Source organism: Melanotaenia boesemani, chromosome 13 (assembly GCF_017639745.1).
Source record: "Melanotaenia boesemani isolate fMelBoe1 chromosome 13, fMelBoe1.pri, whole genome shotgun sequence".
In the NCBI taxonomy this organism is placed as follows: Eukaryota; Metazoa; Chordata; class Actinopteri; order Atheriniformes; family Melanotaeniidae; genus Melanotaenia; species Melanotaenia boesemani.
In genome coordinates, this window is record NC_055694.1 from 675,218 (window position 1) to 702,762 (window position 27,545).

The 27,545-nt window shown below is 45.2% G+C and overlaps 1 protein-coding gene across 2 annotated transcripts in view; it reads right to left on the minus strand.

The window, feature by feature from the left end:
* fgd1 (FYVE, RhoGEF and PH domain containing 1) overlaps window positions 1-27,545 on the minus strand; it is a 51,462-nt gene that overhangs the window by 11,906 nt on the left and 12,011 nt on the right. For both annotated transcript variants that reach the window (XM_042002873.1, XM_042002872.1), the window contains exons 2-17: window positions 20,073-20,375; window positions 19,796-19,994; window positions 18,993-19,722; window positions 17,378-17,467; window positions 17,109-17,257; window positions 16,867-17,023; window positions 14,587-14,725; window positions 14,395-14,453; window positions 7,205-7,351; window positions 7,023-7,115; window positions 6,605-6,687; window positions 6,289-6,319; window positions 4,748-4,849; window positions 4,544-4,672; window positions 2,963-3,121; window positions 2,737-2,883 (exon numbers count right to left, since the gene is read on the minus strand). In XM_042002873.1, coding sequence (XP_041858807.1) covers window positions 2,737-2,883; window positions 2,963-3,121; window positions 4,544-4,672; window positions 4,748-4,849; window positions 6,289-6,319; window positions 6,605-6,687; window positions 7,023-7,115; window positions 7,205-7,351; window positions 14,395-14,453; window positions 14,587-14,725; window positions 16,867-17,023; window positions 17,109-17,257; window positions 17,378-17,467; window positions 18,993-19,722; window positions 19,796-19,994; window positions 20,073-20,375 — 2,717 coding nt within the window. The remainder of the gene's footprint in view (window positions 1-2,736; window positions 2,884-2,962; window positions 3,122-4,543; window positions 4,673-4,747; window positions 4,850-6,288; window positions 6,320-6,604; window positions 6,688-7,022; window positions 7,116-7,204; window positions 7,352-14,394; window positions 14,454-14,586; window positions 14,726-16,866; window positions 17,024-17,108; window positions 17,258-17,377; window positions 17,468-18,992; window positions 19,723-19,795; window positions 19,995-20,072; window positions 20,376-27,545) is intronic.

The following is a 27,545-nucleotide window of genomic DNA, read 5'->3' on the forward strand; positions in this document are numbered from 1 at the left end:
ATTTATAGTAATTAAGTGATAGTAGACTAGTATAGTTAATTAGTAGCCTACCTACGCAAAAATCGAAGCAAATGTTGAGCTAAAAGCTACTAGAAACTTAGCAAAACCTCGCTGACACAACCCACGACGGTTTTAGCAACATGCACGCTGTTTGTTTGTTTGGTAAAATATAACGTAGTAAACAATGAAAGAGTACTGAAAGAGTTCCTGCATCAGGGAACCTCTGTCAAGGATAAAATGGTAAAATGGTTTTCTGTACCTGGAATGATACCCAAAGCACTTTACATTTTACACCACATTCACACACCCATTCACACACACATTCACACCCTGATGGTGGAAGCTGCCATGCAAGGCGCTCAACCACGACCCATCAGGAGCAATTAGGGGCTCGGTGTCTTGCTCAGGGACATCTCGACATAAGCTGGACAAGACAACCGCTCTACCCACTGAGCCACGCCGCCTCTCCGGAGACAATGTAAAAGCTTTCAGTGCTGTGACAACCGCTTTAGAAATCTAATCCATTATTATTATTATTATGGAGCCCATGGTATCGTTCAGCCTGGTTAGGCCTGGTTCAGTCTGGTTCAGTCTAGTTTAGTCGGGTTCTGTCTGGTTCGGCCTGGCTCTGTCTGGTTCGGCCTGGCTCTGTGTGGCATGTCTGGTTCGGCCTGGTTCGGTCTGGTTCTGTCTGGTTCGCCCTGGCTCTGTCTGACATGTCTTGTTCAGCCTGGTTCTGTCTGGTTCGGTCTAGTTCGGTCTGGTTCTGTCTGGTTCGGTCTGGTTCGGTCTGGTTCGCCCTGGTTTGCCCTGGTTTGCCCTGGCTCTGTCTGGTCCGTCTGGTTCTGTCTGGTTCAGCCTAGTTCGGTCTGGTTCCGTCTGGTTTGGTCTGGTTCGGCCTAGTTCGGTCTGGTTCGGCCTGGCTCTGTCTGGTTCGGTCTGGGTCTGTCTGGTCCGTCTGGTCCGTCTGGTACTGTCTGGTCCTGTCTGGTCCTGTCTGGTCCTGTCTGGTTTGGCCTAGTTCTATCTGGTTCGGTCTGGTTTGGTCTGGCTCTGTCTGGTTCGGCCTGGATCTGTCTGGCATGTCTGGTTTGGCCTGGTTCTGTCTGGTTCACCCTGGCTCTGTCTGGTTCGGCCTAGTTCAATCTGGTTCTGTCTGGTTCTGTCTGGTTCGGCCTTTGCTCTGTCTGGTTCTGTCTGGTTCGGCCTAGTTCGGTCTGGTTCGGTCTGGTTCAGCCTGGCTCTGTCTGGTTCGGTCTGGGTCTGTCTGGTCCGTCTGGTTCTGTCTGGTTTGGCCTAGTTCTATCTGGTTCGGTCTGGTTCTGTCTGGTTCGGCCTAGTTCAATCTGGTTCCGTCTGGTTCTGTCTGGTTCGGCCTGGCTCTGTCTGGTTCTGTCTGGTTCGGCCTAGTTCGGTCTGGTTCGGTCTGGTTCGGTCTGGTTCGGCCTGGCTCTGTCTGGTTCGGCCTGGCTCTGTCTGGTTCGGTCTGGGTCTGTCTGGTCCGTCTGGTTCTGTCTGGTCCTGTCTGGTTTGGCCTAGTTCTATCTGGTTCGGTCTGGTTCTGTCTGGTTCGGCCTGGTTCTATCTGGTTCGGTCTGGTTCTGTCTGGTTCGGCCTGGTTCTGTCTGGTTCGGCCTGGTTCTGTCTGGTTCTGTCTGGTTCTGTCTGGTTCGGCCTGGTTCTATCTGGTTCTGTCTGGTTCTGTCTGGTTCGGCCTGGTTCGGTCTGGTTCGGTCTGGTTCGCCCTGGCTCTGTCCCATGTGGCCTCGGAAGGGAAATGAAGGTTTAAGCCGGCAGAAATGTCTGACTTCCAGCAGACTGTTCAGGATCTTTTGTGTCCTGTTTGGTGTGGACCAGTACCAGAGAGGCTGTTCCAGCTGCAGACCTGCACAGCGAACAGAACAGGCTGAAGCTTCTAGTAAAAAGATTAAACTTTTCTAAATGTTCCATGAATGTCCGCTGAATGTTGCAGCTAAAATTTTCCCTTCTTCCGGTCCCTCGGAAACAAGCTCCTCTCGGATTGTATCCAGCTTTCCTTTAATTCTGTCATCATACAAGTTTCCTTCACTTGTAAGGACACGTATACAGGAAAAATAAATAAATTTATTGGATTTGATTAATCAACACAGCTCTCATTGTACCAGGACAGGTCGACTGACGCTTTCGGGGCTGCATCTCTCAGCTCTTCCTGGTCGGCTTGGAGCCGTTGTCTCAGTTTCAGCTCTACATCGCTCAGCAACGTTATTTGGTAAAATCACCAAATAAATAAGGAAAATGACACATAAAAGTAAAGAAATATGAATATTAACACAAAGTTAAATTGAAGCAGTTGGAAATGACAGAAATATACCTTTGTGTTTTATAGGTTTCTTAATGGAACATTTTTTTTTATTTATTTTGTATAATTTATTGGCACATCAATTTTATTGAGCCGTTTTTATATTTCTGTTTTTATTTTTAACTTTGGCAGTTCTGGCCCTTCATAATCCTCCTGCCTTGGAAATGTTTTACATTTAAACAGAAAACATGAAACCTCACCTGGAGACATCCAGGAGATTACAGTTACTTTTATTAGAATATTACTTTTATTATCTTCTATGTTATTTGTATATTTACCAGATTGGACCCCCTGGAGGCCGTTTATAGCCCCTGAGCCATATGCTTGATCGCCCCCTGCCTTTAACTGTCTGAGACTTGTTGGTGAAAGTGCTCTGATTGGTCATACCGTCGACTCACCTGCGGAGCTCCGTAGATGTAGAGGACCAGCGGTTCGTTCTCGGGGATGACGAACCAGGCCTTCTGCCAGCCCCGCCCCCCTGCTTTGTCCATGTGGTGAAGAAAACTACAAATCACACTGTTCTCTGCTGCCAGCGAGGCTTGTTTCTATGGCAACGAGAGCGACAGAGAAAATGAGACGTACATGTCTAAAAGCCTGCCGATGTCACAGTGATATCACACTGACCTCCAGGATGGAGCGCCGTCTCTGGATGCCGCCGCTCAGTCCGGCCGGAGATGGAGACACACCCACCAGAGCAGCATGGCAGTCCATGCACACGCGGTTCGTTCGGTTGTTGTCGTACGAAAGACGAGCGCGAAACTCCGAACATTTCCCACAAACCACCTGGAGACAGTTGAAGACAGTTGGAGATGGATGGAAACGGATGGAGACGGTTGGAGAAAGTGGGAAACAGATGGAGACAGATGAAGACAGTTGGTGACATATAGAGGCAGATGGAGACAGAGAGTGACAGATGGAGACCGTTGGAGACAGATAGGGACAGATGAAAACAGATGGAGACAGATGGTGACGGATGGAGACAGTTGGAGACAGATGAAGACAAAGAGAGACAGATGGAAATAGCTGGACACAGTTAGAGACTGAGGAAAACAGATGGAGACAGTTGAAGACAGAGCGAGACAGATGAAGACAGTTGAATACAGATGGAGATAGTTGGAGACAAATGGAGCTGGGATAGAGACGAATGAAGACAGTTGGAGACAGCTAGAGACAGATGAACACAGATGGAAACAGTTGGAGACAGATGGAGACAGATGGAGACAGAGAGAGACAGATGGAGACCGTTGGAGACAGATAGCGACAGATGAAAACAGATGGAAACAGTTGGAGACAGATGGTGACGGATGGAGACAGATAGAGACAGATGAAGACTGTTGGAGACAGTTGGAGACGGGTGGAGACAGTTGGAGATGGTTGGAGACAGTTAGAGACAGATGGAGGCGCATGAAGACGGATGAAGACAGTTGGAGATGGTTGGAGACAGTTGGAGACGGTGGGAGGGTTAAGTGTGACGAGTGTTTGTGGGCACGGCACAGGCCACAGGCCACCCCAACGGAAAAGTTCCTCTGCCGCCCTCTGGGTGGGTCCGGAGTGGTCTTTGTGGTGGGGCTTGGGTTGGTCCTCCAGGATTGTTGCTGATGCTTTGGTTCAGGTGTGTGTGTTTCTGGTTCTTTGGTTGTTGTTGTGATACATGTTGTTGTTGTTGTCTTGGTTATTTTTTAGGAACTCCTGATGATTGTCTGCTTAGTTTACGTGTAAAAGCTGTAGGAAATTCTCTGCTGTGTTTCTGTACAGGTGTAGCAGCTGCTTGTCTGCTGTTAGGTTGGATTGAAGCTTGTTGCTTCTATCTGCTGGATCTTTGTTTCCTCTTTTTTCTACTTTCCTGTTTACTTCTCTTCGTTATTCTACTGTTTTTCTTTCCACTCTGGTCAGGTCCAGCAAGATTACATAAATTCCATAAATCCAAACAAATAAGTTTTAAAAATAAATAAAAAGAAAAAGTCAGATTATCAAGTGGAACCTTATACCCATAAAGCTCCTCTTGGCAAAGCAAATCTTTCGGCATAACACAGCATCCAGACCATCATTCTGCCGCCACCGTGCTGGGCAGGACAAGGTAAAAAAATAGAAAAATGAAAGAGACAGATGGAGAAACAGGAGACAGATAGAAATGGACAGACTAGACAGAGATGGGTGGACACAGACTGAGACGATTAGACAGATGGATGCAGGTGTTGGACGTACGTGTCCACAGGCCTTGCAGTGATGGCGTCTCTTGGTGATGGAGTTGAACGGTTCTTGACATTTCATACACAGAGTCACTTCCTTTTCTCTGATTGGAGTCGGAGCTCGTTTTCCCAACTCCACACAGCTCTAGAGGGGACAGAGGACAGCAGGTCAGAGTCTGCCAAATGCAGTACCATGAGTATCCAGCAGGGGGAGTCTTACCGGGTAGTGGGAGGGTGTGGACTCGTCATCCCTCAGTGAACAGTTCAAATGTCGGAGGCTCTCCAACGTCTGCTCGTGGCGTTGGATGGTAGCCTGGATGGCCTGAAACAGGAGACCAGACTTCATCCACCTCAGAGTCCAAAAGGAGACAACCGGAAACATTCTGACCCATCAGATAACTAGCAATACAATAATAGCTAGTTAAACTAAATACTGAATCAGATGGAACCAGGTTAATACTGGACTTTGTGGACCTTTATTTCAGTTTCTGTACAGGATTTCTAACCCTATAAGAGTTTTTCAGAAATCAATGCTTCTGTTGGTTAATGAACGTTCCCCGCTGTTCTGCACATGTGCATGCACACAGAAGACCTGGTTGGGGGAGGGGTGTGTTTCTGGCCCAAAGGGAAGCAACATACAGTAACCTGACATACAGCAACCTCAGCACTGATCAGACCAACCCCCAGCTAGTCCAGCTAATCCCCAGCCAGGCCAGCCAGCCCCCAGCTAGCTCAGCCAGCCCGCAGCTAGTCCAGCTAATCCCCAGCCAGGCCAGCCAGCCCCCAGCTAGCTCAGCCAGCCCGCAGCTAGTCCAGCTAATCCCCAGCCAGGCCAGCCAGCCCCCAGCTAGCTCAGCCAGCCCGCAGCTAGTCCAGCTAATCCCCAGCTGGTGATGGCGGTTCCCACTGTCACCATCTTGGCAGCATCATGCTTGTCGTCATTACTGAAAAATCCAAAAATGGGCAAAGAGGCGGAGCTGAAAGGGGGGCTGTGAAGGTGGGGGTGGATGATTGACACCCATCAAACTCCGAGCTGCCTGTAGCTCAGAGCTAACCAAGCTAACCCGGAGCTGTTAGGCGGCTAAACAACCGCGGCTGTGCTGCACTCTCTCTTCTTGCTGAGGATACTGGATACCAGTCAATCGAAAGGACACGCCCCTAATTATGTCGAATTTCAAGATTAAATAACATCCAAACAGATGAGTTAGAAAAATCTCACCACTCTCACAATAACTTGACCTTTTAATCCTAAAATGGATTTTTGTACCAGGCTTTAAACATGTTTATTTCTGCTGTGAAGTTGGTCTTTTTAACATGGGAGTCTATGGGGATTTGCTGTTTTGGAGCCCCTAGTGGACGAGGGGGGAACTGCAAGTCTTTGCACTTCTGCACAGGCTTCGCATTTTACCAGTGGAGGTTGCCGCTTGGGCTAGACTAAAGCCCGAGGTCTAGGTCTAGACATCCCAGGCTAAAACTCTGGTAAAATGGTCTGGCAAGGCCACTGGTCCCCACTGTCTATAAAACCGCCGCTGAAGTTTTCTCTGCTGTGATTCCTACATAAACCAATCATTGATTTCCACTATTGTCTCTATGTTTATTGTTTCATTTCCATCCTACAAATTCAGTATCTCTAATGCGCCCCGGGTGGTTTCCCCGATAACAACCATAGTACACAAGTATGGATGAGATCAGTTGATCATGGAGCTGACTGGCAACGAGGACGTGGGGTTAATTATCCTGGTCTAAGAACCGGCAACTTACCTGGATCCAGTCCTTCTTTTCCTCCTCCGTCCTGCAGAAATACACAAATAATCTTTTAATACAACACTGCTGTAACATAAATTGAAACTGAAGTTGTTTTAATGTGCTACGTGAATATAACACATTAAAACAACTTCAGTTGATCAAAGTGCTTCGCAATACATACAAACTGTTGTCAATAAATACATGAAGCACAAATAAATAAACATAGTGAAATCAAATCAGAATATCAATAGCAAATCTAATCAGACTTATGGAGGATCAGATAAAACATCTGGGGAGCCATGTTCTCTGACATATTTTGTGGGGGGCTCACCGGGCCTGCAGCTCCAGGGATCTCTGTTTTCCAGACACCAGGAATGTCGTCCTGGGTGCAGCGATGCTGCTGGTCTCCTTCAGCTGTGGACAGAAACGTTCTTCGTTACTCTCTGCAACAGAACCCCCCTTGCTGCGTTGGTCCCGCCCCCCCCAGGAGGCGGCATTAGACTGCTGCAGGTGGTCAGGTCAGAGCATTGGTCAGCTGTGATCGGTTACAGCATCTGTTGTAATATGAAATTCACTGGAGAAAATTATGTTTAAAATTCAAACAGAGTGGTGGGTGGGGCCTGCTCAGACCACTGAAACTGACCAGTCATGGGCCTTCTGGGACAGCGAAACCTGCATCCATCTGAAAACAGAAAGCAGAGCAGCCACCAGAGGGCGCCGATGTACGTCCTCATATCTGAATGTCTCACCTCCATTCCATCCACGTCAATGCGAGCACGGACGCCGTACTTCTGACCAATCAGACGCAGCTTTGGGACGCAGTACAGCAGCCTGTCATTGAACTGCAGGGACAGAAAGGAAACAGGAAGCTGGTCACTGCTGCAGCAGGGATGCTGTAAACAAGAGGACCAGAAGGAGGACAGTTCGGTACCAGGATGAGGTATCTGTCCTGGGTGGTGCCGTTCTTGTTGGACAGTTTGAGGATGTGTCCTTCTTTAATGAGCTCGTTAGTCGGGTTAACGATGTCTTCCTCTCCGCCCAACAGCTCGTACACCTTCAGCAGCTTCCTCATTCGCTCCTGACAGGAAGAAAAAGAAGTGGCTCAGGAGAAAAGTGATGGACTGGTTCTGATGTGGGTGACAGGCGGGTCTGCATGATCAGGTTGACTTTCTCTTTCCTCATACTGGAGGTCTGAATCTGACCTATCCTGATTTCTGTTCTTGTTGTGCTTACATAATGCTTCCACACTTATCATTAGTTAATGATTAGTTAAACTCTGATTATTGGTGATTCTGCTGTAAATGATGTTCAGTGGATGTGAGGAAAGAACAGCAAAGTCCTCTGCTTCCCTAAAGATGTGATCAGTGACCTGCAGGAGAGGATTCTGGAAGTCGTGGCTGATCACCCAGATGTGAGAACCATGGTTCTACATACAGGGTCACATGATGTGTCCCAGCACCAATCTGAGGTTGAGAACCAGGACTTTACTGGACTGTTAGACCAGCAAGCTCTCTGAAAGCAGCAGTTTTCATCAGTGGACCTGGTCCTCCATCAGAGTCAGTAGATTCCTGCCACTGAATAACTGGCTTATATCCACAAACTGCTTTTATTAACAACTTTTACATGTTTTAAGAACGCAGCTTCTTTTTAAGGCAAATGGATTAAATGTGAACAAGTCAGGAGTGAAACTGTTCACCTCCAACTTTTTTACTTCCTCCGTCATCCCTCTGCACTCGGTGCCCAGACTGAGATCCAGGAGGAGTTCTCACCCAGGATAGACCAACCAGAACCCAGAGGAGCCGCATCCGACCCCACCCAGCCTCCAGAACCCAACCAGAACCAGGACCAGCTGGATCCCTGTTTACTAGAAGGTTCCAGAATATCTGGACTGTTTGGTAACAGAAGAAGAAAAGTAGTTCGGCCAGAACACAGAGAGCTTCTTTCTAGAAGCTTTCCCAGTAGAGTTAACAGACCCTGTGGGCCACAGCTTCCCCCAAACACAGGCTAAACTATTCTACTCCATCCAGTAGCTGATTAAAGGTTCGGTCATTAGCAGGAAACATTTTAAATATTAATTTTCTCTGAACACAACCTTGATTTCATGTTTTTAACTGAAACCTGGTTAAACCAAATAACAGAGCAGCTGCTCTTATGGAAGCAACCCTCCCAGCTTTAGTTTGATCAGTGAGGTCAGACTGGACAGGAGAGGAGGAGGAGGAGCCGTTTTATTTAAGGAATCATTCCACTGGAAGCAGTTTTCTCCTGGAAGTTTGACTTCTTATGAATATTGTGGCTCTTCAGCTGAAGGCCTCTTCCAGAGTCATGTTTCTAAATATTTTCCAGCCACCAGGACACTGCGCAGCATCTTCTGATGGTTTTATTGAGCTGCTGCTACAACCTGTGTAGTTATCGTTGGTGATTTTAACGTCCATGTAGACAACCCTCAGGACAGAGGGACTAAAGACCTGAGTCACAGTCTGGACAACGTTGGGCTGACTCAGCATATAACAGAGCCCACACACACTAAAGGACACACTCTAGACTTACTGGTGTGGAAGGTTTGGACGTTTCCATGGTTACTGTGTGTGATGTGGGCGTGTCTGATCGTTACTGTGTTTTCTCTGAGATACGATTCCTGTTCACACTAATGTCTCCATGGAGGTGATCACAGAACGTGTGTAACTGAAAACAGGAGTGGGAAGTTTAACCAGGTCTTCTCTTTAACACCTGCCCTGTCAGGGCTTCAGCCAACGAGCTTGCTGCTAGTTTTAATGCTAACATGCTAAATACTATGGATGCTATGGCTCCTGTTAAGGTGAAGGTCGTCTCTGGAAGGAAAAAGTCTCCATGGAGAAATTCCACACTGGTGAAAAATGGAAAAAGAGAGTCGGAAAGCCGAGCGCAGATGGAGAAAAACACATCTACAGGTTCATCATGACATAAAGAGAAACTTCACTCTTATAATTTACACCTGAGGAAAGCAGGAAGTCCTGTTTCTCTGACGTTATTAGCAGAAAGTGTCATAAAGCTCGGGTCTTATTGGCTGCTGTGGACAGGATAACAAACCCTCTTGTGTCAATAGCACCTGAACTTTATTCCACCAAGGCTGCAATGAGTTCGCCAAATTCTTCACAAAATCCAGAATATCAGACCAGCAGCAGGTTCAGGAGACATAGTGGTCCATGAAAACCAGTTTAACCACCATGACACAGTTTAATCCATTAACAGCAAAGATCTGGGCGACATCTTACATCAGCTTAACTTCTCTTGCTGCTTGGACATCCTGCCCACAGGTTTCTTCAGAAAGGTCTCAAAGACTCTGGAACCAGATCGGGTCCAGATTGTTAACTTATCTTTAATTTCGGGCGTCTTCCCAGAGCTTCTAAAAACAGCTGTAATCAAACCTCTGCTAAAAAGAGACAATCTAGACACAAAAGAGCAACTACAGGCCGATCTCAGATCTTCCTTTTCTAAGTAAGATCATCTAAAAGCAGTTTTTCATCAACTAAACGATATTTAACACAAAACAACTGCTACGATGTCTTCCAGTCAGGTTTTAAACGGCACCACAGCACCGAGATGCTCTGACCAAAGTCATTAATGACATATGTTTGAATACAGACGATGGAAAAATGTCAGTCTAAGTCTTACTGGACCTCAGTGCTGCATTTGATACAGTCGACCACAAAATATTACTCCCGACTGGAGAACTGGGTGGCCTCTCTGGCGCTGCACTGGTTTAAATCTTATTTAGAGAACAGGAAGTACTTTGTGTCAATAGGTAATTTTACATCTGAGCAGACAATTACATGTGGAGTTCACCAAGGTTCCATCCTGGGGCCTCTTTTGTTTAACATCTACATGCTCCCACTGGCACAGGTCATAAAGAACAACATTAGTTACCATAGCTACGCAGATGACACACAGGTATATATTACAATGTCACCAGGACACCGAGGCCCCGTACAGGCTCTTGGTAAATGTATTGAGGAGGTTAATGACTGGATGTGTCTGAACTTTCTCCAGTTAAATAAAAACTAAACTGAGCTGATGGTTTTTGGAGCCAAAGAAAAACGATTAAAGGTCACCACAGAGCTTCAGTCTATACACCTAAAAACCACCAACCAGACCAGAAATCTGGGTCTAGTGATGGACTCAGACCTAAAACCCACCAACCAGACCAGAAATTTGGGTCTAGTGATGGACTCAGACCTAAAAACCACCAACCAGACCAAAAATCTGGGTCTAGTGATGGACTCAGACCTAAAAACCACCAACCAGACCAGAAATCTGGGTCTAGTGATGGACTCCGACCTAAAAACCACCACCCAGGCCAGAAATCTTGGTGTAGTGATAGACTCAGACCTAAAACCCACCAACCAGGCCAGAAATCTGGGTCTAGTGATGGACTCAGACCTAAAACCCACCAACCAGACCAGAAATTTGGGTCTAGTGATGGACTCAGACCTAAAAACCACCAACCAGACCAGAAATCTGGGTGTAGTGATGGACTCAGACCTAAAAACCACGAACCAGGCCAGAAATCTGGGTCTAGTGATGGACTCAGACCTAAAACCCACCAACCAGGCCATAAATCTGGGTCTAGTGATGGACTCAGACCTAAAACCCACCAACCAGACCAGAAATCTGGGTCTAGTGATGGACTCAGACCTAAAAACCACCAACCAGGCCAGAAATCTGGGTGTAGTGATGGACTCAGACCTAAAACCCACCAACCAGGCCATAATTCTGGGTCTAGTGATGGACTCAGACCTAAAAACCGCCAACCAGGTCAGAAATCTGGATCTAGTGATGGACTCAGACCTAAAAACCACCAACCAGGCCAGAAATCTGGATCTAGTGATGGACTCAGACCTAAAAACCACGAACCAGGCCAGAAATCTGGGTGTAGTGATGGACTGAGACCTAAAACCCACCAACCAGGCCATAAATCTGGGTCTAGTGATGGACTCAGACCTAAAAACCACCAACCAGACCAAAAATCTGGGTCTAGTGATGGACTCAGACCTAAAAACCACCAACCAGGCCAGAAATCTGGGTGTAGTGATGGACTCAGACCTAAAACCCACCAACCAGGCCATAAATCTGGGTCTAGTGATGGACTCAGACCTAAAACCCACCAACCAGGCCATAAATCTGGGTCTAGTGATGGACTCAGACCTAAAAACCACCAACCAGACCAGAAATCTGGGTCTAGTGATGGACTCAGACCTAAAAACCGCCAACCAGGTCAGAAATCTGGATCTAGTGATGGACTCAGACCTAAAACCCACCAACCAGGCCAGAAATCTGGATCTAGTGATGGACTCAGACCTAAAAACCACCAACCAGGTCAGAAATCTGGGTGTAGTGATGGACTTAGACCTAAAAACCACCAAACAAGCCATAAATCTGGGTCTAGTGATGGACTCAGACCTAAAAACCACCAACCAGACCAGAAATCTGGGTCTAGTGATGGACTCAGAAATAAAAACCACCAACCAGGCCAGAAATCTGGGTGTAGTGATGGACTGAGACCTAAATCCCACCAACCAGGCCAGAAATCTGGGTCTAGTGATGGACTCAGACTTAAAACCCACCAACCAGACCAGAAATCTGGGTCTAGTGATGGACTCAGACCTAAAAACCACGAACCAGGCCAGAAATCTGGGTGTAGTGATGGACTGAGACCTAAAACCCACCAACCAGGCCATAAATCTGGGTCTAGTGATGGACTCAGACCTAAAAACCACCAACCAGACCAAAAATCTGGGTCTAGTGATGGACTCAGACCTAAAAACCACCAACCAGGCCAGAAATCTGGGTGTAGTGATGGACTCAGACCTAAAACCCACCAACCAGGCCATAAATCTGGGTCTAGTGATGGACTCAGACCTAAAACCCACCAACCAGGCCATAAATCTGGGTCTAGTGATGGACTCAGACCTAAAAACCACCAACCAGACCAGAAATCTGGGTCTAGTGATGGACTCAGACCTAAAAACCGCCAACCAGGTCAGAAATCTGGATCTAGTGATGGACTCAGACCTAAAACCCACCAACCAGGCCAGAAATCTGGATCTAGTGATGGACTCAGACCTAAAAACCACCAACCAGGTCAGAAATCTGGGTGTAGTGATGGACTTAGACCTAAAAACCACCAAACAAGCCATAAATCTGGGTCTAGTGATGGACTCAGACCTAAAAACCACCAACCAGACCAGAAATCTGGGTCTAGTGATGGACTCAGAAATAAAAACCACCAACCAGGCCAGAAATCTGGGTGTAGTGATGGACTGAGACCTAAATCCCACCAACCAGGCCAGAAATCTGGGTCTAGTGATGGACTCAGACTTAAAACCCACCAACCAGACCAGAAATCTGGGTCTAGTGATGGACTCAGACCTAAAAACCGCCAACCAGGCCAGAAATCTGGATCTAGTGATGGACTCAGACCTAAAAACCACCAACCAGACCAGAAATCTGGGTCTAGTGATGGACTCAGACCTAAAAACCGCCAACCAGACCAGAAATCTGGGTGTAGTGATGGACTCAGACCTAAAAACCACCAATCACACTTTGAGAAACACATGAATTCATTCCAGCAGAGCGGGATCAGACTGGAAGCTGGAGGTCTAGAAGTGATGCTATGATAATGAAACACGCAAGAGGTGGATTTCCTTTATTTATTTATTCTTACACAATGTTTTTATTGTTGTCCTCATTTCTGTGCACACGGTCTTTATTTCCTAAAACTCCTTGTCCACCTGGTAAATAGCGGTGAATGTGTCCCTCTGTACCGCCCACGCACCCAGCAACTTGAAAGAAATATTATTTACCACTAAATAAACTGCTACAATCTCACATGTATCCGTACATATTTATTTTATACATTCAAACAAATTACCGGCGTCATTACTGTCACTTAGCAAATGCTTTTCTCCAAAGGCTGAACTCCACCCTGTGGGCCTGGATCCTGGACTTTCTGTCAAACAGAACTCAGGTAGTGCAGGTGGGCAGGCACACCTCTAGCCCCCAAACCCTTTACCACCGGATCTCCACAGGTCTGCGTCCTCAGCCCTCTGCTCTTCTCCATGTACACCATGACCATGTAGCCATGGACAGATCCAGCACCGTAGTGAAGCTCATGGACAACACTGTGGCGGCTGGTTGCATCAACAACGATGATGAGCGGGCGGAGACAGGGGAGGTGTAGAACCTGGCAGAGTGGTGCCATGCTAACACCCTCCTGCTAAATGTAGACACAACTAAGGAGATGATTACTGACTATGGGAGGATCCAGCAGAGGAACTACACCCCTCTGAGGATTAATGGGACTCTGGTGGAGAGGGGGTGCAGGTTCCAGTACCTGGGTCTGCACGTCACTGAGGATCTATGCTGGACTCTGCACATAGACAGCCAGGTGAAGAAGGCAAGGCAGCGACACCTGAGGAAGTTCAGTATCTCTCTGAGGAGGATCATGAGGATCTTCTACACTGGAGTGGTGGAGAGAGTTCTGATAACACCACCCAGTGGCACGGGACCAGGACTGGTCCCCCCCCCCCCCCCCCCCCCCCCCCCCCAGGACATCTTCATGAGGAGACCAGCAGCCAGAGGAACAGATCATGGAGACCCTCATCATCCTAACAACAGAGTGGTGGAGAGGCGGCGCTCTGGCCGCCGTCTAAGGCTCATGAAGGTGAACTCAGACTCAGGAGGAGCTTCTTCCCTCAGGCTGGCAGAGCTGGGGACTCGACCCTGTAGTGGCCCTGGCCAGCGTCCTACCTTCTGCTCGAAACACCGTCATTTCCTCCCTTTAACAAGCTTCATATCTGCTCCATCCACACTGGAAATATTCCGTATTTACATAGTGGCAGTCCATATAGCAGCACAGCACTGTGGTTTATATTTATATTTATTATATATTTTAGTTTATTACCGAGTTGTTTTGGTGTTCACTAGTGGTAAATGGGTGTGCACTGCCTCAGATACATGTACGACTGCATTTCACTGCCATCTGGCTCATGATAAATAAACTATTTGAAACTTGAAACTAGTCTGACTGATAACTAATCTGACTATCAGCTCAGAATTGAACTTGTTTCCATGGTAACATCTTACCATCTTCCTGATGGCGGCGTTGGAGTGTTCGGCTGCCGTGGCAATCAGCTCCAGAGACTCTGCAGAGAGACAGAGACCGGGACGTTTGAGGAAGTGTTTCAAGCAACAGCGCCCCCTACTAGAACTCAGAGAGTCACTGACGGTCCCATGGTCAGCATCCAGGCTGAAGACTTCCTGTCATGCTTATCTTACTCTGGGCGTCTCTGAAGTCCGGCGCGTCCTCCGGCAGGCGGTGCAGGTAGTCTTTGAGCAGCAGTTCGTAGCGGGGAATCCTCTGAACCGGCTCCAGCATGTGGTGCTGCAGGGTCAGGTTCCCACAGCGTTCCTCCCTCTGCACATAAACGTCCACCATTAGAGACTCAGCATCATCATACGTGACCCACACACGTGATTCTAACTTAGTGTTCCTGAAAATGTGTGCATTTACACACCGAACAGTGTATGAGCATCTGAGGAGATGCTTCAGGAGCCTCACGGCGTCCTGCAAACACGGTGCGTTTATGTGCTGGTGGAAAGATGGGACATCTGGGTTTTCAGCAGATATTCTTCCAGTCAAATCCAATTTAATTTGAAAAGCAATTTAAATACAACCATGGCAGGACAAATAATTTTTTTAAATGTATGTGGAGCCAGTGGAGGGATGCTAAAATAGGGGTCATGTTATAGTATTTTCGTGTGTCAGCCGCTGTATTCTGCACCATCTGGAGGCAATTTTTAAAGGATGCATTGGCCCCAAAATACAAAGCATTGCATTTGTGGTGTCATTGTTTATGTGTATGCCTTAAAGAATGACACAGGTCTCTAGTCAGGTATGCAGAGCAGGTATGCAACAGTAGGACCCAAACGAGATGTGCAGATGTTAACACATTCATGGTGGAATCAGGACACAATAGCAGTGATCCAGGGAGGGAGGGGTAAGAGAGGCGTGGACCATAACAAACTGCTGCTGGGAAATATTTTATTTTGGCTAACTGCCTCAAGAAACTTGACTTCACAGCTGCCTTAATTTGGGTATCAAGTCTAAACTCAGGGTCCAGTTTTGTTTTGTTTTTTTTAGATTGTAGTAGCATAGGGATCACTACTGTACACTACTATACTATACTATACTATACTATCATAGTATGGGTTGCATGTCACACACCCTACTAACAACAGAGAACACGCCCTGGACTTGGTCATAACTTATGGCCTGTCCGCTGGTGTGTCCTCTGTTGTTGACCTGTCTGTGTCAGACCACTACTGTGTGTTTTTTAACATCACCAGTTTTAGCCAAAGGGAGACCTCGGTGAGAACAAATTTTACTGACATTTTAAACCAAACTCCTGCTCAGATTTTACCTGCATCGTGTGATTTTATTGTTGATCATTTTAACAACCTAAAATCTAAAAAGACTCAGCAGCTCCACTTAAAACAAAAACATTAGGAGTTAAATCAAAAACACAGTGGAGAAGTGAGCAAATGAATGAGTTAAAAAGAAGCTGCAGGAAAGCAGGGAGAAAATGGAGAAAAACTAAATTAACAGTCCATTATGAAATTTTAAAAGAACAACTCAAAATCTACAATGATTTAGTAAAACAGGCAAGAAAACTCTACTATTCAAACCGCATTACAGATAACTAAAACAACAAAAAATTCCTTTTTAAAACCATTGATCTTTTAACAAACACAGATTTTAACAAGTCCTCCGTGTCCACATCAGACACTGCATGCGAAGACTTTGCAGACCACTTCACAAGTAAGATCAGTACTATTAGATCCAGTCTTGTATCTCAATGACATGTTGATTTTAACAGACCTGAAGCTTTGTTTTTACCTGAGGAAACACTGGAGAGTTTTGTCCTGGTTGATGCAATGATGCTTGGTTGAGTTTACTCCCAAATAAATCCAACAACCTGCCTTTTAGACCCAATTCCCACATCACATTTAAAAACATGTTATGGTTTCTTTGAGCCTGAGCTTTTAAACATAGTAAATTACTTTCTCCAGACGGGCGTCTTCCCTGCTGCCTTTAAAACAGCGGTGGTGAGACCTTCTAAAGAAGAGGAATTTAGATCCAAACATTCTTGATAACTACTGACCTGTATCCAGCTTACCTTTTTTCAGTAAAATGACAGAAAAAGCTGTTTTTAATCAACTGCATGCGTTTTTGAATAAACACAAGATTTTAGAAAAATCTATCTATATTTAAAATAATTGGAGAATAAAATCCAGATATCCCATCTTTCCACCAGCACATAAACGCACCGTGTATGCAGGACGCCGTGAGGCTTCCTGCACGATGGAAATGGTAGAACAAACTACAGAAAATGATTGTGTAAACTATTTATGTTTCTGTAATTCAGACATTAGCATGTGTATTTGAACACACATTTGCACGAATTTTTCATGTTTTTCATGTTTTACATTCACGTGTGACACCAGCATCACATGACTGGGTCTGGACCCGCCCACAGAACTGGACCTGCTTGGTACCTGGATCTCCTGGATGATGGCCTTGAACTGGGCTGATCTCTCCATCCAGACATTTACCAACTCCATGGCCTGGTCAAAGTTCTTCACATACTCGCCATACATCTTCAGGAAGGGAGCCAGCTTCTGTAGGATGTCCCCAATCCGTGGGTTCGAGTCCCTAAGAGCGGAACAGAGCCAGGACGTCAGCATGGCTCCTGAGGATGAGGAGGATGAGGTGAAGAAGAGAGGGGGCAGAGTCTCACCACTCCTCCATGCGTTTCTGCAGAGCAGGCAGCAGGAACTGCTGGTGGAAGCAGTAGATGGAGCAGATGTTGGAGAAGATCCCCTGGACCACGTCGCAGGGGAAGGAGGAGCGGGACCGAGCCTCCTCAAGGAGTCTGCCACAGAAAACCTGCCGGACAATACACTGTTAGTGGAAAACCCTGCCCCGTTTCCACGGAAACGGTGAAAACTAAAACAGACTCCATACAGGCTCTTCTCTTCCTCTCCTCCTATTGGCTGACAGACTCACCTGATCCAGCAGGTGGAGCTTGGAGACATAGGCGATTTCAGTGTGGAGCAGCTCGTTGGCTATGTTGAAGACTCTCTGATGGACAGACAGCTGGAAATAGACAGGAAATATGAGACAGAAGATATGAAACAGAGACAGGAAACAGGGACTGGTCGGAGATGTCCAATGTGAGCTAGTCCTCCCGTCTTCCAAAAATCAGAGAAGATGGAACGAGATGACTTGATTAAGACGGGACGAGTCGGTTCAGGACGGGACGTTTTGGGACAACTTAGTTATCCAACAGTAAAGGGTGGATTGCAACACATTGCAATCCACTGATTGGTGGAAAGAATCATGACTTCCTATGTTGTTTAAAACCACGTGACAAGAGGAAAGAAGACAACTTGCTGGACGTTTATCATTCTTCTTCTTCACTAAAAATTAAGTAAGGCCGCAGTAATGCGCCGCATTGGTCCCCACTTTGTACATTAACTGCACCACCATATTGGGACTGGCAAGTTATCAATTTTTAGTTTTCATAGTTTGAGTTTTCAGAATCCCGTGTAAAATCTACATTCTGTGCCTTTAACTATATAATGATAGAATAAATCTACTTATAGAGACATTCATGTACACCTAATTAGGTTTTAACCAGAGGATATTAATCTATTGTATATATATATATTTTAATAAAATTGATATGTTGTGTTAAACAGGAAAAATCAACCACATCTGATCTTGACAAACACCTGGTTTTACTTTTCCCTTTGACAATCAATTTCCCCACCCATTATAGATTTACCTTCTTTCAGTTCCAATAAACAATCTATTGATCATCAATTTTTTCACCATAAATCAAATATTAAAATCCAATCAGCTGAAACTTTGACAAAGGTAAAATATTTAATCTAGTTTAAACTAAACAACTGTTCACTGTGTTCATGTAACAAGCTTTCTGCCAGGACCAAGATGGCGGCCGCTTTTATGTGCCGCAGCGGTGAGATGAGGCGGTCCATGTGGCGTCTACATATAGATGTCTATGACACATCTATCCAACTGGTACCCTGCTAACCAGGTAAGAGTACGGTTGCTGTGGAAACGCTACAGAGATCGGAGCTTACAGAACCAAACCATCTTGAGCTGCACCTGCTGGTGGAAACGGAGCTTTGAATCAGTGATCTTTAACCATGGCATTGTCCCCCATGTCTAGGCCTCCAGCCCCAACTGAAGAGCCATAAAAAACTAGCAGTTTTGCTCCTGAGGACCACGTGACAAGACAAGTTATCATCTGAAGACAGACATTCCTTTTATCCAGGAGAAGATAAGCTGGAGTACAGCTTCCCACCACCTGGTGGTGGCAATGTGTCAGCTGTTTAACAAACTCCAGTCAGCAGAAGAAGGTGTTCAGCTAGCTGGTGGCTTTTAGCAAATTTTATGGAGAAGGTTAAAATAAAAAAAATGAAGATGAAAGTTAGCCGATATTAGCTGGCGCTAGCTGGTGTTAGGTGATGCTACCTAGTGTTAGCTAACACTAGCCAGCTCTAAGCTGTTTCAGACAGGTCTGAGAAACTCCCACTCTCAGTAGCAAGACCGGACCCCAGTTGGGAGCGGTCAGTGAATCTGGTTCTGGTCTCACCTCAGCGGAGTCTTGTCTGTTGGCTTTGGAGGCGGGCAGCACCAGAGTTAGCTCCGCCTCCTCCTCCAGGTCGCTGTCTCCCTCCTCAGAAAACTCCCTCCTCCTCCTCGCTATTGCCCTAGTCTCCCCTTCCTCTCCCTCCCCAGCATAGGAGGATGAGCTAGAGAGGCGGGGCAGGAGGGCGGGACTGCAGGGATAAGCCACGCCTCCGTCCTCTGCACTGGCGAAGCAGAGCTCCTCGCTGTGCGATGGTGAGCTGATGCTGTCGATGCCGCTGTCCCGATTGGCCAGTTTCCCATCCGTCTGGGAGGAGGGGAGGGACAAACGCTCAGAGGAAAGCTCTGATTGGTCCAGCAGCAGGGGGGGATCCTGTTGTTGATCCTTCATTTCCATGGCAACCATGTCATCCTCTAGGTGTTTCTCTGAGGCACTGTAACCTGACTCCATGGACAAACGCTTCTGATGGGCGGTATCACGGCAAGCCACTGCTAGCTCTTCATCATCATCATCATCATCATCATGCAGCTTGCCCTCTTTTCCCTCCCCCTCTTCTGTGATGTCATCAGGACTTATGACCTCACACAGTGGCTTCTCCTCGGGTGGGGGAGGGGCAGGTGATGATGATAATGGTGGTGATGAAGGTTGGGAGGAAGAAAGAGAGGCAGGGGATTCCAGTGGGCGTGGACATAGAGCTCCCCCAGTGATGTCAGGAACCACAATGATTTGTTCCCTGTAAACAAAAACAAAATCAACAAACAAATGAAGCTGTGACATCATTTGTCCTTCATGCAATCAGAACTCACCGCTCAAACTTTTCTATGAGTGACAGGACGCAGGTGGGGGAGGCGGTGCCATCTGCATGGATGGGCGGGGTCCGGCTCATCCGGGGGTCAGATGGAAGGGGCCTGCAGGGTGGTGGAGGTGGGAGGGGCTTTTCTGGAACTCGAGGGCGTGGCCTCAACACTCCTGCCTGCTGCTGGAGGTGAGGGGGTTTGGGGGGCACTGTGGGGGTGGAGTCACAGGTTAAATTTGTAATGGCTCAAGAAAAATTGAACAGAAACATAAAGATGGAGTTTTCACCCTGAGGTTTGGGCCCCAGCAGTGGGGTCCTGCTCTTGCTTGGTGGTGTCGCTGTGGCAACCAGCAGGTCTGGCGGGCCAGTGTCGTTCACCAACAGCTCATTTATGGGGCCACTATGCTCTGCTAGCTCTGCTTCTTCCTCTGGGAAGATGGGACCCACGAAGGAGGAGCTGGGCCCTGAGTCAGAACTCAGCTGCTGAGGAGTGTCAGCATCTGGTGCCCCCTGATGGCCGCATGGCGAGCAGGACGGCTCCAGAGAGACATTCCTAGTCAGCAAGCTGGGACTGGAGGAGGAGGATGGGCCTGTATGGGGGAGGGGTACATTTAAGGTCTCATCACTACAGCTGATTGGATGAATCATGCTACTGACAGCTGATTAAAAATAAGGAGTTAACCTCTTCATCACAGAGACCCCTGTACAGGAGGTGTAAGACCCTAGAATCCAGCAGATGTCTGCAGACACCAGGAAGCAGCAATGCTAACATGTAGCATAGCAACATGGCTACCAGGAAGCAGCAATGCTAACAACTTGAGCCTGCTCTTAAAAACATTAACATTCTCTGCAGCCCTGAGTACAGTCAGGAGGCCAGTACCGGAAGACCTCAGGGGCCGCGAGGGTTCATAAGGTAAAAGCAAATCTGAAAGATAAGAAGGCCCAAGACCATTAAGACATTTAAAAACCAATAAGAGAACCTTAAAATTGATCCTGAAACACACGGGGAGCCAATGCAGTGATTCTAAAACCGGTGTAATGTGGGCCCGCCCTCTGGTCTTCGTCAGCACACGAGCAGCTGAGTTCTGTAGGAGTTGTAGAGGTGCAATACTCTTTTTGGGAAGACCAGAGAGCAGGGCATTACAGTAGTCAATACGACTGGTGATAAAAGCATGCATCAGCATCTCCGTGTTGGCCCGAGAGAGAATGGGACGGACTCTGGCTATGTTTTTAGGTGATAAAATCCTATTTTAGTAACATGTTTAATATGTGGAATAAAACCAAGCTCAGAGTCAAAAATAACGCCCAGGTTTTTTACTTGTGATGATGGGTTTAATGCGGATGCCTGTAATTTAGCTAAGAGTTTGTCTCTCTGAGCCTCAGGACCAATGACTAAAACTTCAGTCTTGTCCTGGTTAAGCTGTAAAAAGTTTTCTGCCATCCAGGATTTGATATCTAAAATACAGTTGAAAAGGGCGTCCATTGGTCTCGTGTCATCAGGAGACATGGAGATGTACAGCTGAGTATCATCAGCATAACTGTGGAAGTTTACTCCATGCCTCCTGATGATGCTGCCAAGAGGGAGCATATACAAATTAAAAAGAACAGGGCCTAAAACTGACCCTTGAGGCACACCACATGTCATTTTATGGATCTTAGAGGAGCATGTATCCAAACTTACCATGTAAGTTCTGTCTGTGAGATAGGAAGTGAACCAGTTGTGAACAGCACCAGAGAGGCCCACCGGGTGTTTCAGTCTGTTTAAAAGAATAGTGTGGTCTACTGTGTCAAATGCTGCGCTAAGATCCAGTAGCACCAAGACTGAGAGGTTCTGTGAGTCACAGTTAATCCTAAAATCATTTAAAACCTTCAGGAGAGCAGTCTCTGTGCTGTGGTTCACCCTAAATCCAGACTGATATATCTCAAGGATATTTCTACTATTTAAAAAATCATTAAGCTGAATAAAAACCAGTTTTTCTAAAATTTTACTTAAAAATGGTAAGTTGGATACAGGTCTATAGTTATTAAAATCATTACAATCCAAATTGCTCTTCTTCAGAAGGGGCCTCACCACCGCCGTTTTAAAGGCCGCAGGGAAAAGCCCATCTGAAGAGAGCAATTTATCATGCATAAAAGCTCGTCTTTAAAAAATCCATAAAATGATTTAAAAAGTGAAGTGGGAACTGGGTCTAAAAGACATGTGGTGGGTTTTACTGTGGAGAAAACTTTATCAAAGGTCTCAGCATTAACCAGGAAAAAACTGTCCAGTGTCTCCTCAGGTAAAAGAAGCACTCAGATGTGTTTGTGTTCTGGTTGCATAAAATACCACATCTGATGGCACTGATTTTACCTCTGAAGTGGTCTGCAAACTGCTCACAGAGAGAGTCCGTGGGGGTTCGCTGGGAGCTGTTAAAATCAGGGTTACATAGGTGATCGATGGTGGAAAAAAGAACCTTGGGTTTATTTTTATTGTTACTGATTATTTTTGCGAAGTACATGTTTCTTGAGTTCCTTAGAGTTCCTGTAAATTTTAAGTTGCTCACAAAATATCTGATAATTTATTGTCATTTTATTTTTCCTCCATCTCCTTTCTGCCGCCCTGCAATTTCTTTTGAGTTTTTTAACCTCCTCATTCCTCCAGGGAGATATAAGCTTTGGGTAAATCTTTTTTGTAGTGAGTGGAGCAACAGAGTCGAGGCTTGTCTTCAGTTTACTGTTAAAGTGTTCAACAATAAAATCAAAGGGTGCAGGTAAAATCACAGGAGGACATTTATCTAAAACCTTGATAAAATTTGCAGCCACTTCAGAGGTTAGATAGCGCTTCCTCACAGTTCGCACCGAGGTCTCCCGCTGAATAAAACCGGTGATGTTAAAAAACACACAGCAGTGGTCAGAGACAGCCAAGTCAACAACAGAGGACACACTGGCAGAAAGGTCATAGGTAATGACCAAGTCCAGTGTGTGTCCTCTGTTGTGAGTCGGCTGTGTGACATGTTGCGTAAAATCCATATAGTTAAGAATGTTTAAAAATTCTTTTGAAACAGAGTCTAAAGGATTATTTATGTGCAGGTTAAAATCACCAGTTAAAATTATCATGTTGTACGTTGTGTGTATGATTGATAAAAATTCTGAAAACTCATTAATAAAAGCAGCACATTTTTGTGGTGGTCTATAAACGGTGACACATAAAACTGGAGGGCTGCTAAAAACAATGGCGTGATATTCAAAAGTGGTAAAATTAGCGAATAAAATCTGTTTGGTGGTGAGAGTGTTATTGGTTAAAGATGCTGTGCCACCACCTTTCCTACCAGTTCTTATAGAAAAAGAATAGTTAAAATTTGGCGGGGGGGGCTTCCGGTTACGACGGTGAGGAGAATGGACGTATAACGCACTCGCTCCCTCGTGCCAACTATTTACGAATACTTACCCCTGCCAAAAACCTGAGGAATGACTTGTTAAAACGCTTCATCTGCTAGAATATGCGCAGGGGGTTGTCAAGAAAGAAGAAAAATCTGGATACTCAAAGCAAGAAGGGTAAAGAAGTTGTGACGGAGAACATGCTAGCACCTGAAGCTATCGTGGCTAACTTCCAACATAGCCTGGACGCCATAAGCAAACAAATACAGTCCTTACAGACAGAGATGAAAACTGATTTTAAAATATTTAAAGACGAAATTACATCGGAGATGAAAAACGAACTCTCTGAATTTAAAGAGGACATGTACCAGAAACTTGCAAAAGTAACAACTGAGATGGGCGAACAGGGCGATAAGATAAATGCAGCAACAGCCCGCACGGAAGAGGTGGAGAAGTGGTGCCACGCGGCTAACATGGTGATACAGAAAATGGCTAAAGAGCAGAAACGTGTAACAGACAAGCTGGAAGACTTAGAGTCGTGGTCGAGACGGAACAACCTGCGAATATATGGTGTGGAGGAGGGCGCTGAGACGACAGGCGTGTCGACGGCGGACTTTATGGAGAAGTGGCTGAAAGAGGAGCTTTCAGTAACTGAAGACCTCCAGATTCAACGAGCCCACCGAGCTCTTGCTCCGAAGCCCAAACCAGGTCAGCCACCACGGTCTATCGTGATATGCTTCCAGCAGTTCACAGTGAAAGAGCTTATAATTAAGAAGGCATGGGAGAAGAAAATCGTTTTATTTCGAGAGAAAAGGGTCTTTTTCGACCATGACTACTCGGAAAAGACGCTGCGACAACGAAAAGCCTTCGTCAACGTGAAGAGGCTGCTCAAGAAAGAAGGTGTGCGCTTCCAAACTCCATACAACAAGATGCGCATCCACTGGCCGGGCGGAGTGAAGACCTATGGAGACGCAGGCGACGCAACCCGAGACCTGAGGCAGCGGGGATACGATGTTGAGGACCCAGTAGCTCCTACCGAGGACACCGCCTCCGTGGACAACCTGATCTCAATCGGGATCACCTCGTGGACGCCCAGCCGGATGGAGAGACCGGAGATGGCTGCAAAACGCGCACCGGCTCAGCTGCAGGAATTTCAACGCACATGCGACAATTCAGGATGAGTATGATACGTTTCTCTTCATAATGTGCGGAATTCTCAAAATCTCCGACGCAACTGAGCGTGCCTTTTGTTTTTGAAAGACCACAGACTAAAGCATCGTTGGCTAAGAGGGGACGTAGTCTGAGTGGACTAGGATGGGCATGTTGACCCTGAGCTGGTTAAATCCCATCACTAGGTGGGGGCCCTTTCTTTCTGGAAGAACTTCCCCCTCAACACGAAAGGGAGGCCGGTATGACAAAAATCATGCTGACTCTTTTTCATTGGAGCCACTGTTCTTGTTCATTGTTCAAAAATGTTCTCTTTTGTTGTTAGTTAAGGCTTGCTGGGAGCTTTTGCTTAAAGTTTTGTATTCGAAGATAGACAGAGCATGGCTGAGTTGCTCAATGACATTTCATGGTTTTTGAGACAAAGAATTATGGTTTCTTGTCTTTAAATGTAAATGGTATGGGAAACCCAGTCAAAAGGACCAAAATAATAGCTAAACTTAAAAAAGAAAACATGCAAATTAATTTTCTTCAGGAGACACATTTGTCTAATTCAGAACATGAAAAACTGAAAAGATTTGGGTTTAGAAACACTTTCTATAGTACACACTCTAATTCACGAAAGAGGGGAGTTGCAATATTGGTAGCAAATTCAGTAAATTCTGTATTTAAAAGGGAAATAAAAGATAAAGAGGGCCGGTTTATAATAGTAATAGGAGACCTAGGTCAGACGACAGTAACGCTGGTCAATATTTATGCACCACCTGAAAGTAAAAAGGAATTCTTCAAAAAATTGCTCGACACAGTTGCAATGGAGGCCGAGGGTATAAGTATCTGTGGAGGTGATCTGAACGTAGTAATGAATTATAATTTGGACACGACAAGTCTAAAAAGAAACAAAAAATCCATTTCCAAATTTGTAAGAGACATGTGGACCGAAATAGGATATATTGACGTGTGGAGAGACTTGCACCCTCTTCAGAGAGATTTTAGTCACTATTCAGAAACACATCACGTTTATTCAAGAATTGACTATTTCTATTTGCAAAGAGAATACATAAATCTGGTAAAAGAATGTCACATGGGAGTGGCGGATCTGTCAGACCATAATGTCATTTACCTGAAGCTGGAATTGAAATGCAGACAAAGAAAAACAACATGGAGGTTAAATGCTGGCATCTTGAATAATGAGACAGTAGTCAAACAAATTAAGACAGATATTAAAAATTATCTAGAGGACAATAATAACGAAGACACAAACCCGGCAATAGTCTGGGATGCATTAAAAGCAGTAATACGAGGTAAACTAATTTCAATTGGAAGTAAACAAAAAAAAAGAACGAATAAAGCAATACCAGCTGCATATATCAGAATTAAGAAAACTTGAACAAAGAAATAAAGAAAAACCGGATGAAGCCACTCGACAACAACTAAATCAAACAAAAAAGAAGATAAACGATTTACTCCAAAACGAGACAGAAACCAAAGCTAGATTCCTAAAACAAAATTACTATGAATCTGGCCCCAAAGCCACAAGATTGCTTGCTAGACAACTAAGAAAAAGACAAGTAGAACTTACTGTTCATAAAATACGTGACCCTATAACAAATCAAATAAAATACGACCCAGACGAGATAGAAAACGTCTTTAGAGATTATTATAAGGGTCTGTATACCCAATCAGATACTCCAGACCCGAAAGAAATGAAAAACCTTCTTGAACCCTTAGACATGCCCTCTATAGGAACCAAACAAAATAAGTGTATAACTGCAAGAATTACCCCAGAAGAAATCAGGAAAACAATTAAAAACTTGAAATCAAACAAATCCCCAGGAGGCGATGGCTTCCCAGCAGAGTGGTACAAGAAATTTGAAGAAGAACTCACGCCAATACTTTATACTACATTCAATTGGATTCTAGAAAATAAACTTACCCCCCCCTCCTGGAAGGAAGCAATCATTACAGTGCTCCCTAAACCATTTAAAGATAAAGAATTTTGCCAAAATTACAGACCGATTTCTATTCTAAATATTGACTATAAGATCTACACATCGATTATTTCAAACAGACTCCAAACTTGTATATCAGACCTGATAGATGAGGATCAAACTGGCTTTATTAAGGGTAGACAAACACATGATAATATAAGAAGAACATTGCATATTATTCAAAAAATTGATCAAAATAAATTACCCGCAGCTTTAATCAGTTTGGATGCCGAAAAGGCTTTTGACAGGGTTAATTGGGAATTTCTGTATTTAACTTTGGAAAAATTTGGATTCAATGAGGAATCAATTCAGTGTATCAAATCTCTTTAAAGTATTAAAGTTAATGGATCCCTCACAGATAGACCTATATTGGAGAGGGGGACTAGACAGGGTTGTTGTCTCAGTCCTCTACTTTTTGCCCTCTACATTGAGCCTTTAGCTCAAATGGTTAGACAGGATCCGGCAATATCAGGAGTGGATATAAATGAACAGAAGCATGTCATAAGCCTTTTTGCAGATGACATAATGATATACTTAACCAATCCAAAAAGAAATTTTGAGCATCTAATGAAGATTTTTGATCAATTTGGTCTATATTCTGGATATAAAATAAACACTAATAAAACCCAAACTCTTATTTTTAATTGCACTCCAAATCAAGATCTTAAGAAATGGAAAATAAATTGGGAAGCGACCTCTCTCAAATATCTGGGGGTAAATATAACAAAAAACCTAACCAAATTATATGCGAAAAACTATGAACAAATTGACACCAACATAAGGAAAGATATTGGTCTATGGTCCACATACCCATTAGGACTTAGTGATAGAATACATGTCATAAAAATGAATATACTTCCCCGTTTACTGTATATATTCTTAGAGATTCCAACAAATATCCCTCAAGCACAGTTTTGTAAATGGGATAAACTCATCTCAAGGTTTATATGGGGGGGGGGGACGCCCAAGAATACGCTATGCTACTTTACAATTACCAAAAACAAAAGGAGGAATGGGTTTACCAAACTTAAAGGAGTACTATAATGCGGCCCAAGTACATCGCCTAATTTACTGGTGTGATACTGGCTATGTGAGCAGATGGAAAGATATTGAAGTTTTGGCACCAAATTTCCCAGTTCAAACAAATATTGGGGAAAAAGACATAACAGTCTGTGTGAGAAAAAAATCAAAATTAAACCCAATTACCTTATTTACTTTAGAAAAGTGGTACACTATTCTGAAAAAATTGAA